Consider the following 13,190-nt stretch of genomic DNA (forward strand, 5'->3'; position numbering starts at 1 on the left):
TAAGATGTTGCTTCTTGACCCCACTTTATTTTTATTTTCCCTGTCAGCTGGATTGTACCGGTCAGTGCAGGCCCAACACAGCCAGTCACGCAGGGAGGTCCCATCTCACCTGCCGCAACAAGACCCAGGTGCCCTTTATGACTTCAACCTTCTGGATGAAGAGCTTGAGATGGACCTGGATGAGGAGACGATGGAGGTCATGTTTGGCCAGGACCTTGCCAGTGACACTGACATTCTGGGAATGTGGATCCCGGAGGTATTGGACTGGCCAAGATGGGTGTGTGTGACTTTATGCTATGATCAGAGGGCTGCCATCATGAGTCAGGTCTTAGTTGTCCTGCATTCCCTCTCACTCACAATCTAGTCGTATGAGCACGGTGAATTTACTCTCTCTTTTATTCAGCCATTTTTATTTAATTTTATTTTTTTAAACATATACTTTTAGGATGTCGTGTAGACTTAGTGAGCGTGACCATAATTACTTTTCTGTCTAAAAGAAATGTTACTTGAATGTTGTCTGTTGCTTGGGAAGATGATTCACTAACACTAAGCCTAACAATAGACTGTCACTAACACTTGTCATTTACCAATATCTCTGACATTCCATGAATGTTCAACTCAGTATGGTGTTCTACAGTGGGTATGGAAAGTAGACCCCCTTCAATTTTTCACTATTTGTTACATATATTTAGCCATTTGCTAAAATCATATTTTTTTTCCTCATTAATGTACACACAGCACCCCATATTGACAGAAAAAAACTGAATTGTTGAAATCTTAAAAATCAGATTTAATAAAAAAGAAAAACTGAAATATCACACAGCCAAGTATTCAGACCCTTTGCTGTGACACCCATATTTAACACGGGTGCTGTCCATTTCTTCTTCTTCCTTGAGATGGTTCTACACCTACATTGGAGTCCAGCTGTGTTTGATTATACTGATTGGACTTGATTAGGAAAGCCACACACCTGTCTATATTACAGCTCACAGTACATGTCAGTGCAACTGAGAAACATGAGGTCAAAGGAACTGCCTGAAGAGCTCAGAGACATAATTGTGGCAAGGCACAGATCTGGCCAAGGTTACAAAAAAGATTATGTGCACTTAAGGTTCCTAAGAGTACAGTGGCCTCCATGATCTTTAAATGGAAGACGTTTGGGACGACCAGAACCCTTCCTAGAGCTGGCCGTCCGGCCAAACTGAGCAATCGGGGGAGAAGAGCCTTGGTGAGAGAGGTAAAGAAGAATCCAAAGATCACTGTGGCTTAGCTCCAGAGATGCAGTCGGGAGATGGGAGAAAGTTCGAGAAAGTTAACCATCACTGCAGCCCTCCACCAATCTGGGTTTATGGTAGAGTGGCCCGACGGAAGCCTCTCTTCAGTGCAAGACACATGAAAGCCCGCATGCAGTTTGCTAAAAATTTTTAAAAAAAAAAAAACACCTGAAGGACTCCAAGATGGTGAGAAATAAGATTCTCTGGACTGATAAGACCAAGATAGAACTTTTTGGCCTTAATTCTAAGCGGTATGTATGGGGAAAACTAGGCACTGCTCATCACCTGTCCAATACAGTCCCAACAGTGCAGCATGGTGGTGGCAGCATCATGCTGTGGGGGTGTTTTTCAACTGCAGGGACAGAACAACTGGCAGCAATCAAAGGAAAGATGAATGCGGCCAAGTACAGGGATGTTCTGGACAAAAACCTTCTCCAGAGTGCTCAGGACTTCAGACTGGGCCGAAGGTTCACCTTCCAACAAGACAATGACACAGCTAAAATAACAAAGGAGTGGCTTCAGAACAACTCCGTGACTGTTCTTGACTGACCCAGCCAAAGCACTGACTTGAACCCAATTGAGCATCTCTGGAGAGACCTGAAAATGGCTGTCCACCAACGTTCACCAACCAACCTCACAGAACTGGAGAGGATCTGCAAGGAGGAATGGCAGAGGATCCCTAAATCCAGGTGTGAAAAACTCAACTCATTGCATCATTCCCAAAAAGACTCATGGCTGTATTAGCTCAAAAGGCCGCTTCTACTAAATACTGAGCAAAGGGTCTGAATACTTATGGCTGTGTGATATTTCAGTCTTTCTTTTTGAATAAATCTACAAAAACTTTAACAATTCATTTTTTTCCTGTCAATATGGTACTAAATGAACTTAAATTATGTTAGCAAATGGCTGCAATATAACAGCGAAAAATTTAAGGGGATCTGAATACTTTCCGTACCCACTGTCTGTTATGTAAATGCTTTTTAAAAAATGTATATCAACGTTGTTGTTTTTTGTTTGTTTGTTTTGTTTTTTGACATGTGGCCACACATCACAGCATGTATGTGAGACAGATGACCGTGATGAAATGGTGGTTTGTGAACTGTGCGAAGCAAATGTAGCCAACTTCAATCAACATATGAAGAAAAGCCACCCTGGTTGCGGTCGCAGTGCCAACCGGCAAGGATACCGTAGCAACGGCTCCTACGTAGATGGCTGGTTTGGAGGGGAGTGTGGCAGTGGAAACCCCTACTACCTTCTTTGTGGTGCCTGTAGAGAGAAATATTTAGCCATCAAAAGCAAGGCAAAAGTTCCTGTTGTAGAAAGGTAGGCACAAATTTGATAAATGTGTTTATAACATCAATGTGGGTCAGCACACATTAAGAGATTCTCTAATTGACTTTTAGCTCTGGCCTGTCTATGTGGAGTTTGCATATTTTTCACATTCTTGCATGAGTTTTCTCATGCTTGAGCTTCCTCCAAGATTCCAGAAACATACATTTTAGGTTAATTGAAGACTAAATCGTCCATAGATGTGAATGATTGTTTGCCTATATGTGCCCTGTGATTGACTGTGAATCAGTCCAAGTAGTACCCCTCCTGCCCAAAGTCAGCTAAGATACATTACAGTTAGATCCTTTGTTTTTGGTTGCACTACTTTTCAATGGCATTTAATGCTTTTGTTTTCAGGAGGGAAAATATAAATTTTATTTAATATCATGTGCTTTTTTTGTTTTTGTTTTTATTTTTTTTTATAGGTATAAGGGTCAGGCCCCTGACCTGCTGGGAAAGCAAGACAGTGTCTATGAAGGTACAGAGTCCATGAACACAGACTGCTATAAAAATATAATGGCCTGATTTACTAAGATCCCAAATACTGGCTGCTGAATTGTGTGTTCAATCTAACAGATCAGCTAATTTGTCTCAGGTTTGATTAATAACATTGTGTATGCTAAATTAATATATTTACATATACTCCTCCCAGAACGGAGGAGTATATGTGCGTTTGGCTGACAAAATCCTCGGTGCACCTGGTTAATAGATGAGTTTCCACATAGGGCTGAGCGACGAAAAATTCATGTCACAGTATAAATTGATTTCCTTCAAGGTAATGGTATATATCGCGATATAAGCTTTAGTGTAAAAAGTATCATGGAAGCATTTCTGAATGGGTTGTAATCTTGTAGTGTCGTGTTGCGTTATCAGCTGTTCAAACAGATTTGATTAGATTGATCCAGAGCTTTTACCGCATACCAAAGAAACCTGAATCTTGTCGAAATCTTAACAAGTGGAACCTACCAACAACGACCGTGCTTACTTTTGACATGGTAAGACAAATAACTTCATGATTTTTTTTTTTGCAATAAATTATTACAGTGGGCCAAAAAAGTGTTTGGTAAGCCACCAATTGTCCAAGTTCTCCCACTTAAAAAGATGAGAGAGGCCTGTAATTTTCATCATAGGTATTACCTCACTTATGAGAGACAAAATGAGGAAAAAAAATCCAGAAAATCACATTGTCTGATTTTTAAAGAATTTATTAGCAAATTATGGTGGAAAATAAGTATTTGGTGACCGACAAACAAGCAAGATTTCTGGCTCTCACAGCCCTGTAACTTCTTCTTTAAGAGGCTCCTCTGGCCTCCACTCGTTACCTGTATTAATGTTCACCTGTTTGAACTCATCAGTATAAAAGACACCTGTCCACAACCTCAAACAGTCGTACTCCAAACTCCACTATGGCCAAGACCAAAGAGCTGTCAAAGGACACCAAAAACAAAATTGTAGACCTGCACCAGGCTGGGAAGACTGAATCTGCAATAGGTAAGCAGCTTGGTCTGAAGAAATCAACTGTGGGAGCAATTATTAGAAAATGGAAGACATACAAGACCACTGATAATCTCCCTCGATCTGGGGCTCCATGCAAGATCTCACCCCATGGGATCAAAACGATCACAAGAATAGTGAGTAAAAATTTCAAGAACCACACTAGGGGGACCTAGTGAATGACCTGCAGAGAGCTGGGACCAAAGTAACAAAGGCTACCATCAGTAACACACTACGCCGCCAGGGACTCAAATCCTGCAGTGCCAGTCCTTTCCCCCTGCTTAAGCCAGTACATGTCCAGGCCCATCTGAGGTTTGCAAGAGAGCATTGATCCAGAAGAGGATTGGGAGAATGTCATATGATCAAATGAAACCAAAATTGAACTTTTTGGTAAAAACTCAACTTGTTGTGTTTGGAGGAGAAAGAATACTGAGTTGCATCCAAAGAACACCATACCTACCGTGACGCATGAGGGTGAAAACATCATGCTTTGGAGCTGTTTTTCTGCAAAGGGACCAGAACGACTGGTCCGTGTAAAGGAAAGAATGGATGGGGCCATGTATCGTGAGATTTTGAGTGAAAACCTCCTTCCATCAACAAGGGCATTGAAGATCAAACGTGGCTGGGTCTTTCAGCATGACCATGATCCCAAACACACCGCCCTATACTTGCGCAATGAAGGAGTGGCTTTGTAAGAAGCATTTCAAGGTCCTGGAGTGGCCTAGCCAGTCTCCAGATCTCAACCCCGTAGAAAATCTTTGGAGGGAGTTGAAAGTCTGTGTTGCCCAACAACAGCCCCAAAACATCACTGCTCTAGAGGAGATCTGCATGGAGGAATGGGCCAAAATACCAGCAACAGTATGTGAAAACCTTGTGAAGACTTACAGAAAACGTTTGACCTCTGTCATTGTCAACAAAGGGTAAATAAAGTATTGAAATGAACTTTTGTGATTGACCAAATACTTATTTTCCACCATAATTTGCTAATAACATCTTTAAAAATCAGACAGTGATTTTCTGGATTATTATTTTTTTCTCATTTTGTCTCTCATAGGTGAGGTATATCTATGATGAAAATTACAGGCCTCTCTCATCTTTCTAAGTGGGAGAACTTGCACAATTGGTGGCTGACTAAATACGTTTTTGCCCCACTGTAGATATACTCATCATTTTTGTTATTTAATTTTTTTATTATTATCTTTGAGTGGAGGGAAACTAGCCAAGTAAGAATTTCATTTGTGTTTTTGTTGTGCATGACAAACATTTTTAGTCTTTAATGTTCATATTAGGCACAAATAGCAATGACAAAAGCAGTCTTGGCTACTCTCCATATATAAATATAATATACACAATATAAAAGCAAGTTTCATATCGATTTAATTCATGAGGAATTTATTGTTCTGTATGTACAACTCTTAAAATAAAGTCTTACACAATGTCAGTCTGGATGCTGCAAGCTGGAAAAGAGTTAGGGATAGATGTGTGGAAAAAGCATTGCTGCATATCTTTGCTTGCCATTAGCTGGGAACGAACTTGCATACTGTGATAAATCTCCATTAAAACTAGCTGATCATGCATCTTTCTTTCTTACGTTAGTTTCTCCTCCTTTAGTGATAACAATACTTTCATATATGTTGCTTGTTACCCACCATATAGACGCTCAGGCGAGGATTACGGAGTATACTTGCGCAAACTCCCGGATTTTTTTTTTTCTCCTCCCAACTTCCGCAGACAGATACAATGACGTCATCAATAAGCTTTGTCGCGATTTGTCGGTTGAGTCTAAATCTGTACCTTCGTCTAAATGTACTGTGTACCTTCTACTAATTATACAGTTTATACCGCGCACCCCTACTTCCACATGTGTTTGCGTGAGTAAACCTTTAGTGAATCAGGCCCGACGTGTGTTTTAAATTATTTTTTTTTGGTGACACCCCAGAGGACTGGGACATGATGGATGTTGATGAAGATGAGAAGCTAACAGGGGAAGAAGAGTTTGAGCTTTTGGCAGGTCCATTAGGTCTGAGTGAACGCAAGACTGTCCCAGAGGCTGTGCAGTTCCCTGATAGTGACCCTTTAGGGGCCTCTGCAGCCATGGTAACTGCCACCAACAGTATGGAGGAGACACTGCTGCAGATTGGTGAGTGTGTTCTCTTGGAAATACTGCCGCTGTGGCTTTTAAAAAAAAAAAAAAAAAAAGTGTTACCTAATCCATGTTTTGATTAGACATACACACCAATGTATTGTATAATTTCCACTCGAGCTCTGGGATCTTCAGTGAGATACTTTTACCCAGTGATAGTGCTGGAGAGCTTCTCATACTGAGTAATATTTATTAACACTGCTTACTTACAAAGCATAAGTAAATATGCTTGTTTTGCACCGGAGCTGAATTGATTACTGAGGTAACTTGAATAATTAATTACAAAAAAGGTCTGCCTTGAAGCATTGTTATTGCTGTTATTGTGGACTTACAACCATGAAACCAAGAAGCCAAGAAACTGCTTAAAAGCAGAACTATTGGAAACTATTGCAAATATTTGATAAATGTATCAATCATGTAAATACACAGATGTACAGACAAGAGCTCAAACACACGCAAACGTTAGGCCATCAATCCCATGCTGTAAGCACAGTTAACAAAAGTAAATCAGGTGCATTTATTTGCAGGTTGTCAGATATCAGTGGATAAGAGTTCTTCAGGCAGGGTAACACTTGGGGAACAGGCAGCTGCCCTGCAGAACCCCCATGACCGAGTAATGGCCCTGAGAAGGGTGACTTCTGCAGCCCAGGTTCTGCTTGCCAGGACCATGGTGATGAGAGCGCTGTCTCTGCTCTCTGTCAGGTAGTTTTGACCCACATACAACTCCAATTCCAATGAAGTTGGGACGTTGTGTTAAACATAAATAAAAACAGAATACAATGATTTGCAAATCATGTTCAACTTATATTTAATTAAATACTCTACAAAGACAAACTATTTAATGTTCAAACTGATAAACCTTATTGTTTTTAGCAAATAATGATTAACTTACAATTTTATGGCTGCAACAAGTTCCAAAAATGCTGGGACAGGTGGCAAAAAAGACTGAGAAAGTTGAGGAATGCTCATCAAACAGCTGTTTGGAACATCCCACAGATGAACAGGCTAATTGGGAACAGGTGGGTGCCATGATTGGGTATAAAAAGAGTTTCCCTGAATTGCTCAGTCATTCACAAGCAAAGATGGGGAGAGGTTCACCTCTTTGTGAACAAGTGTGTGAGAAAATAGTCAAACAGTTTAAGGACAATGTTCCTCAATGTATAATTGCAAGGAATTTAGCGATCTCATCATCTACGGTCCATAATATCATCAAAAGGTTCAGAGCATCTGGAGAAATCACTGCATGTAAGCGGCAAGGCCGAAAACCAACATTGAATGCCCGTGACCTCGATCCCTCGGGGCACTGCATCAAAAACCGACATCAGTGTGTAAAGGATATCACATCATGGGCTCAGTAACAGAAAACCAATGTCAGTAAATACAGTTCGGCGCTACATCCGTAAGTGCAACTTCAAACTCTACTTTGCAAAGCAAAAGCCATTTATCAACAACACCCAGAAACGCCGCCAGCTTCTCTGGGCCCGAGCTCATCTAAGATGGACTGATGCAAAGTGGAAAAGTGTTCTGTGGTCCAACGAGGTCACATTTCAAATTGTGGATGTCGTGTCCTCCGGGCCAAAGAGGAAAAGAACCATCCGGACTGTTATGGACGCAAAGTTCAAAAGCCAGCATCTGTGATGGTATGGGGTTGGGTACTAGACTGGCCTGCCTGCAGTCCAAACCTGTCTCCCATTGAAAATGTGTGGCGCATTATGAAGCGTAAAATACGACAATGGAGACCCCGGACTGTTGAACAGCTGAAGATGTACATCAAGCATGGGAAAGAATTCCACCTACAAAGCTTCAACAATTAGTGTCCTCAGTTCCCAAACTTTTATTGAATGTTGTTAAAAGAAAGGGTGATGTAACACAGTGGTAAACATGACCCTGTCCCAGCTTTTTTGGAACTTTTTTTTTTTGTGTCGCAGCCATAAAATTCTAAGTTAATGATTATTTGCTAAAAACAAAGTTTATCAGTTTGAACATTAAATATATTGTCTTTGTAGTTTAATCAATTAAATATAGGTTGAACATGATTTGCAAATCATTGTATTCTGTTTTTGTCCCAATTTCATTGGAATTGGGGTTGTACACTGGTAGAAGCCCCCGATTGTACTGTCTATGCATTCACTAAAGCAAATGCAAAGAACACGAAATGATACATGTACCCCTTAGTTTTCTTTATTTATAATATGCAATACATATGAGTAATATGTTTTTGTCTTTTCCGCTACCTTTATATCCCTCTTTCATCATCACTACTTCCCTGCCACACAGCGGTTCGAGCTGCAGCCTTGCAGCTGGCCTGGAATCACTTGGCTTAACAGATATCAGGACTCTTGTCAGGTTCATGTGCCTGGCAGCAGCAGGCCGAGCCGGACTTTCTACTGGTCCTACAGCAGCCTCTGGTCATCCTGAAAGGACACGTGGAGCTGCCAAGTCCAGCAAACCCATTTCCTGTCTAGCTTATCTCAGCACAGCAGTGGGCTGCTTGGCCTCCAACAGCCCCAATGCTGCCAAACTTTTGGTGCAGCTCTGCACTCAGGTATTCTATATTACTTCACGCGAGCAAAATTTTGTTGATAAAACTGAAAAGAAAATATTGTACAATGTAATTTACCATTAACAAGTTCCTCAGTATTCTGTCACTTCACACCATTATTTTTCATTCTTCTGATCCAATGTAAAGCATGACACCATTGATTCTGTGCTCTCAACAGTTTCATCCAGTACTTGCATATTCAGTACAGTCTTTAAGTTAGATAGCTACAGTGCCACCAGAAAGTATTCACACCCCTTCATGTTTTCCAAATTTTGGTAGACTCATTATAAAGCTGATTTGAGTATAGTTTTCTAAAAAAAAAAAAAAAAAAAAAAATCACAAAATGACAAAGTAAAAACATATTTCAGACATTTGTGTAAATGTGTTTAAAAAATCAATCATTCCAACATAAAAGGTACATACGTATTCACACCCTTTGCTATGACACTCAAACTTAAGCTCAGGTGGACATGATTTCCACTCATCATCCTTGAAATGCTTCTACAACTTGAGTGGAGCCCACCTGTGGTAAATTCAGTTGATTGAACATCATTTAGAATGGCACACACCTGTGTATATCAGGTCTCATAGTTGACAGTGCATATCAGAGCAGAAACCAAGCAATGAAGTCTGCAGACCTCCGAGACCGGATTGTGTCAAGGAACAAATCTTGGGAGAGATACAAAAGAATTTCAGCAGGATTGAAGGCCCCGAAAAGCAGTGGTCTCCATTATTGGGAAAAGGAAGAAGTTTGGAACCACTGGGACCCTTCCAAGATCGGACCGTCCGACCAAGCTGAATAACCGGGTGAGAAGGGCCTTGATCAGAGAGGTGAACAAGAACCTTATGGTCACGAAGGCGGAGCTCCAGTGTTCATTTGCGGAGGTGGGAGAACAATCCAGAAGGTCAACCATTGCTAACGCACTCTACCAATCAGGCCTTTATGGTAGAGTGGCCAGACGGAAGCCACTTCTCACTCAAAGGCACATGGCAGCCCACTTGGAGTTTACCAAAAGGCACCTTAAGGATTCTCAGACCTGCAGAAACAAAATTCTCTGGTCTGATGAAACCAAAATGGAACTTTTCGGCCTGAATTTTAAGCGTCATAGAAGAAGAGGCACTGCATAGAAGAAGAGGCACTGCTCATCAACTGGCTAACACCATCCCTACTGTGAAGCATGGTGGTAGCAGCATCATGCTGTGGGGCTGTTTTTCAGCTCCAGGAACTGGGCGACTAGTCCGCACAGAGGGTAAGATGACAGCTGCCAAGTATAGAGAAATTCTTCAAGATAACTTGCTCCAGAGTGCTCTGGTACTTAGACTAGGGCGTCAATTCACCTTCCAACATGACAATGTACCAAAGCACATAGCCAAGACAACAAAGGAGTGGCTTCAGGAGCTGCCTGTGAATGTCCTTGAGTGGCCAAGCCAGAGCCCGGACTTGAATACAATTGAACATCTCTGGAAAGACCTGAAAATGGCTGTCCACCGACGCTGCCCATCCAACCTGACTGACCTTGAGAGGATCTGCAGAGAAGAATGGGAGAAAATGCCCCAAAACAGGTGCGCCAAGCTCGTAGCGACATACCCAAGAAGACTTGAGGCTGTGATTGCTGCCAAAGGTTTACAAAATTGTAAGCCAAGGGTGTGAGTACTTATGTACCTGTTATGTTTAAATATTTACATTTTCAATAAATTTGCACAACTGTCTGAAAATGTTTTACTTTGTCATTATGGGATATTTTATGTAGTTTTTTTTTAACTATACTCAAATCAGTTTTAGAATAAGTCTGTAACATAGCAAAATGTGGAAAAAGTAAAGCGGTGTGAATACTTTCTGCTGGGACTGTAACATGATTGGAGAGATAACAAGGGCCAGATTAAAGGACTACATTTCTGTAAAAATCTGAGTTGTAGGTGCAGTAAAATACCTTATTTTATCCTATACAGAAATATTAGCATCCCTGTTGCTGCATTTTGCTATTAATTGGATTTGTCATTCTTGAGACTTTTTTCTTTTATTTCCAGAATCTGATCTCCGCAGCAACAGGCATGAATTTGACAACAGTAGATGATCCTGTCCAGAGGAAATTCCTACCCAGTTTCCTACGTGGTGTGGCGGAGGAGAACAAGCTTATTACCTCTCCTAACTTTGTAGTGACACAGGCTCTGGTAGCTCTCCTGGCAGATAAAGTGGCCAAACTTAGGCCTGCTTATGACAAGGCTGATATGGAAAAAAGAGGTGTGTTTTCTTAGCATAAAGGAAGTGTTGAAAGTTGATGAGATACTTAGATTAGTTACTTTCTACCTTGACATTTGCTACGACATACTATTTCCCTCAAAATGTTGAATAGTCTTGACATAAAATTGCGTTAAACACAAAAACAGCATAATTTAATCAAGCCCAAAGGTTTTGTGGTTGATCTAATGTGTTGCATGCATTAAATAAAGTTTTTTAGGGCATGTCTAATTCATCAGCTACAACTCGCATTGATAATTTACTGTATATGGGCTTCCCACCTTTTTAGTTCACCTTGCTCATATCACCTTTTTGTTTTGTACATGTTTTTTTGTGTCTGTCTTTATTTTATTTTTTACATTCTCTCACTCACGGGCGATCCTTGTCATCTTGTTTTCCATGTCAAGCAGGTCTAATTGCGCATTTGTATGCCCATCCTTCCCATAATCCTTCCGCTGTAGGCCCTCTGGAGCTAGCCAATGCTCTGGCAGCCTGCTGCCTGTCCTCCAGGCTTTCTTCACAACATCGACAGTGGGCCGCCCAGCAGCTGGTGCGCACACTAGCCGCCCATGACCGTGACAATCAGAGCAGGCCACAGACCTTTGCCGATATGGCAGGGGATCTGCGGAAGTGCTCTTTTATCAAGTTAGAAGCTCATCAGAGTAGGGTGCGTTGTCATGAGAATGTTAATTTGCTTGTTTCAAACTACTGCATTTGATATTCAAATGCATTTTTCTTTTGTCTTAGGTGCTCACCTGCTGTTGGTGCAAAAATAAAGGTTTATTGGCAACTAGTGGCAATGATGGCACAGTTAGGGTGTGGAATGTTACCAAAAGCCAGTATACCCTCCAGCAGACCTGCATCTTCAATAAGGAGTAAGACACACGAAAACACAACAAATCCAGAAACGTTGACATGTTTTACACCTGTACAAGAATGAACAATTGCTGACATGTATTAGTCCTCATCATTCAGACTTTTGTTTTGCAAAAGGTTTTCCATTAACTAACATCGCAATCTTCGTTTGTTTTCAAATTACAAACCCCCAATTCCAATGAAGTTGGGATGTTGTGTAAAACAGACATACAATGATTTGCAAATACTTTTCAACCTATACTCAATTAAATACACTACAAAGACAAAATATTTAATGTTGAAACTAATGACTGTTATTGTTTTTGTTGTTTCAAACATTCTCTCATTTTGGATTTGATGCCTGCAATACATTAAAAAAAAAAGCTTGGACGGGGCAAAAAAAGACTGGGAAAGTTCAGGAATATTAAAAAAAAAAAAAAAAAAAGAAACACCTGTTTGGAACATTGCACAGATGAACAGGTTAATTGGAAACAGGTGAGTGTCATGATGGGGTATAAAATGATCATCCCCGAAAGGCTCAGTTGTTCTCAAGCAATGATGGGGTGATGTTCACCACTTTGTGAACAACTGTGTGAGCAAATAGTCCACAACAGTTTGAGAATGTTTCTCAATGTACAGTTGCAAGGAATTTAGAGATTTCATTATCTGTGGTCAATAATGCCCTCAAAAGAGTTAGTGTCTGGAGAAATTTCTGCACATAAGCAGCAAGGCCAAAAACCAACACTGAATGCCTGTGACCTTCAATCCCTAAGTGGCACTTCATCAAAAACCAGCATCATTGTGTAAAGGATATTGCAATGTGGGCTAAGGAACACTTAAGAAAACCATTGTCAGTTAACAGTTTGTCACTACATCTCCAAATGCAAGTTAAAACTTTACCATGCAAACCGAAAGCTATATATGAACAGCATCCAGAAACTCCGCCCGCTTTTCTGGGCCCAAACTCATCTGAGATGGACTAATGGACAGTGGAAAAGTGTGCTCTGGTCTGACGAGTCCACTTTTCAAATTGTTGTTGGAAATCATGGACGTCGTGTCCTCCGGACTAAAGTTCAAAAGCCAGAATCTGTGATAGTATGGAGGTGTGTTCGTGCTCATGGCATGGCTAACTCAGACATCTCTGAAGGCACCATTAATGCTGAAATGTACATACGGGTTTTGGAGCTCCGTATGCTGCCATCCAAGCAAAATCTTTTTCAGGGACATTCCTGCCTATTTCAGCAAGACAATGCGTTATACATAGGAAGCCACACTTACACGTGTTACAACAGCGTGGCTACGTAGTAAAAGAGT

General features: G+C 40.9%; 1 protein-coding gene across 15 annotated transcripts in view; it reads left to right on the forward strand.

Moving 5' to 3' along the window:
• The window catches only part of herc1 (HECT and RLD domain containing E3 ubiquitin protein ligase family member 1), a 198,312-nt gene that overhangs the window by 135,153 nt on the left and 49,969 nt on the right, over positions 1 to 13,190 (forward strand). For 9 of the 15 annotated variants that reach the window (XM_061766250.1, XM_061766248.1, XM_061766260.1 and 6 more), the window contains 9 exons: positions 48 to 277; positions 2,329 to 2,597; positions 3,029 to 3,081; positions 6,037 to 6,237; positions 6,768 to 6,942; positions 8,518 to 8,785; positions 10,811 to 11,024; positions 11,429 to 11,688; positions 11,769 to 11,896. In XM_061766250.1, the coding sequence (XP_061622234.1) occupies positions 48 to 277; positions 2,329 to 2,597; positions 3,029 to 3,081; positions 6,037 to 6,237; positions 6,768 to 6,942; positions 8,518 to 8,785; positions 10,811 to 11,024; positions 11,429 to 11,688; positions 11,769 to 11,896 (1,798 nt within the window). The remainder of the gene's footprint in view (positions 1 to 47; positions 278 to 2,328; positions 2,598 to 3,028; positions 3,082 to 6,036; positions 6,238 to 6,767; positions 6,943 to 8,517; positions 8,786 to 10,810; positions 11,025 to 11,428; positions 11,689 to 11,768; positions 11,897 to 13,190) is intronic. The other 6 variants (XM_061766249.1, XM_061766255.1, XM_061766256.1 and 3 more) reach the window with 3 other exon arrangements.

The sequence above is a fragment of the Phyllopteryx taeniolatus genome, chromosome 2 (assembly GCF_024500385.1).
Source record: "Phyllopteryx taeniolatus isolate TA_2022b chromosome 2, UOR_Ptae_1.2, whole genome shotgun sequence".
Lineage (NCBI taxonomy): Eukaryota > Metazoa > Chordata > Actinopteri > Syngnathiformes > Syngnathidae > Phyllopteryx > Phyllopteryx taeniolatus.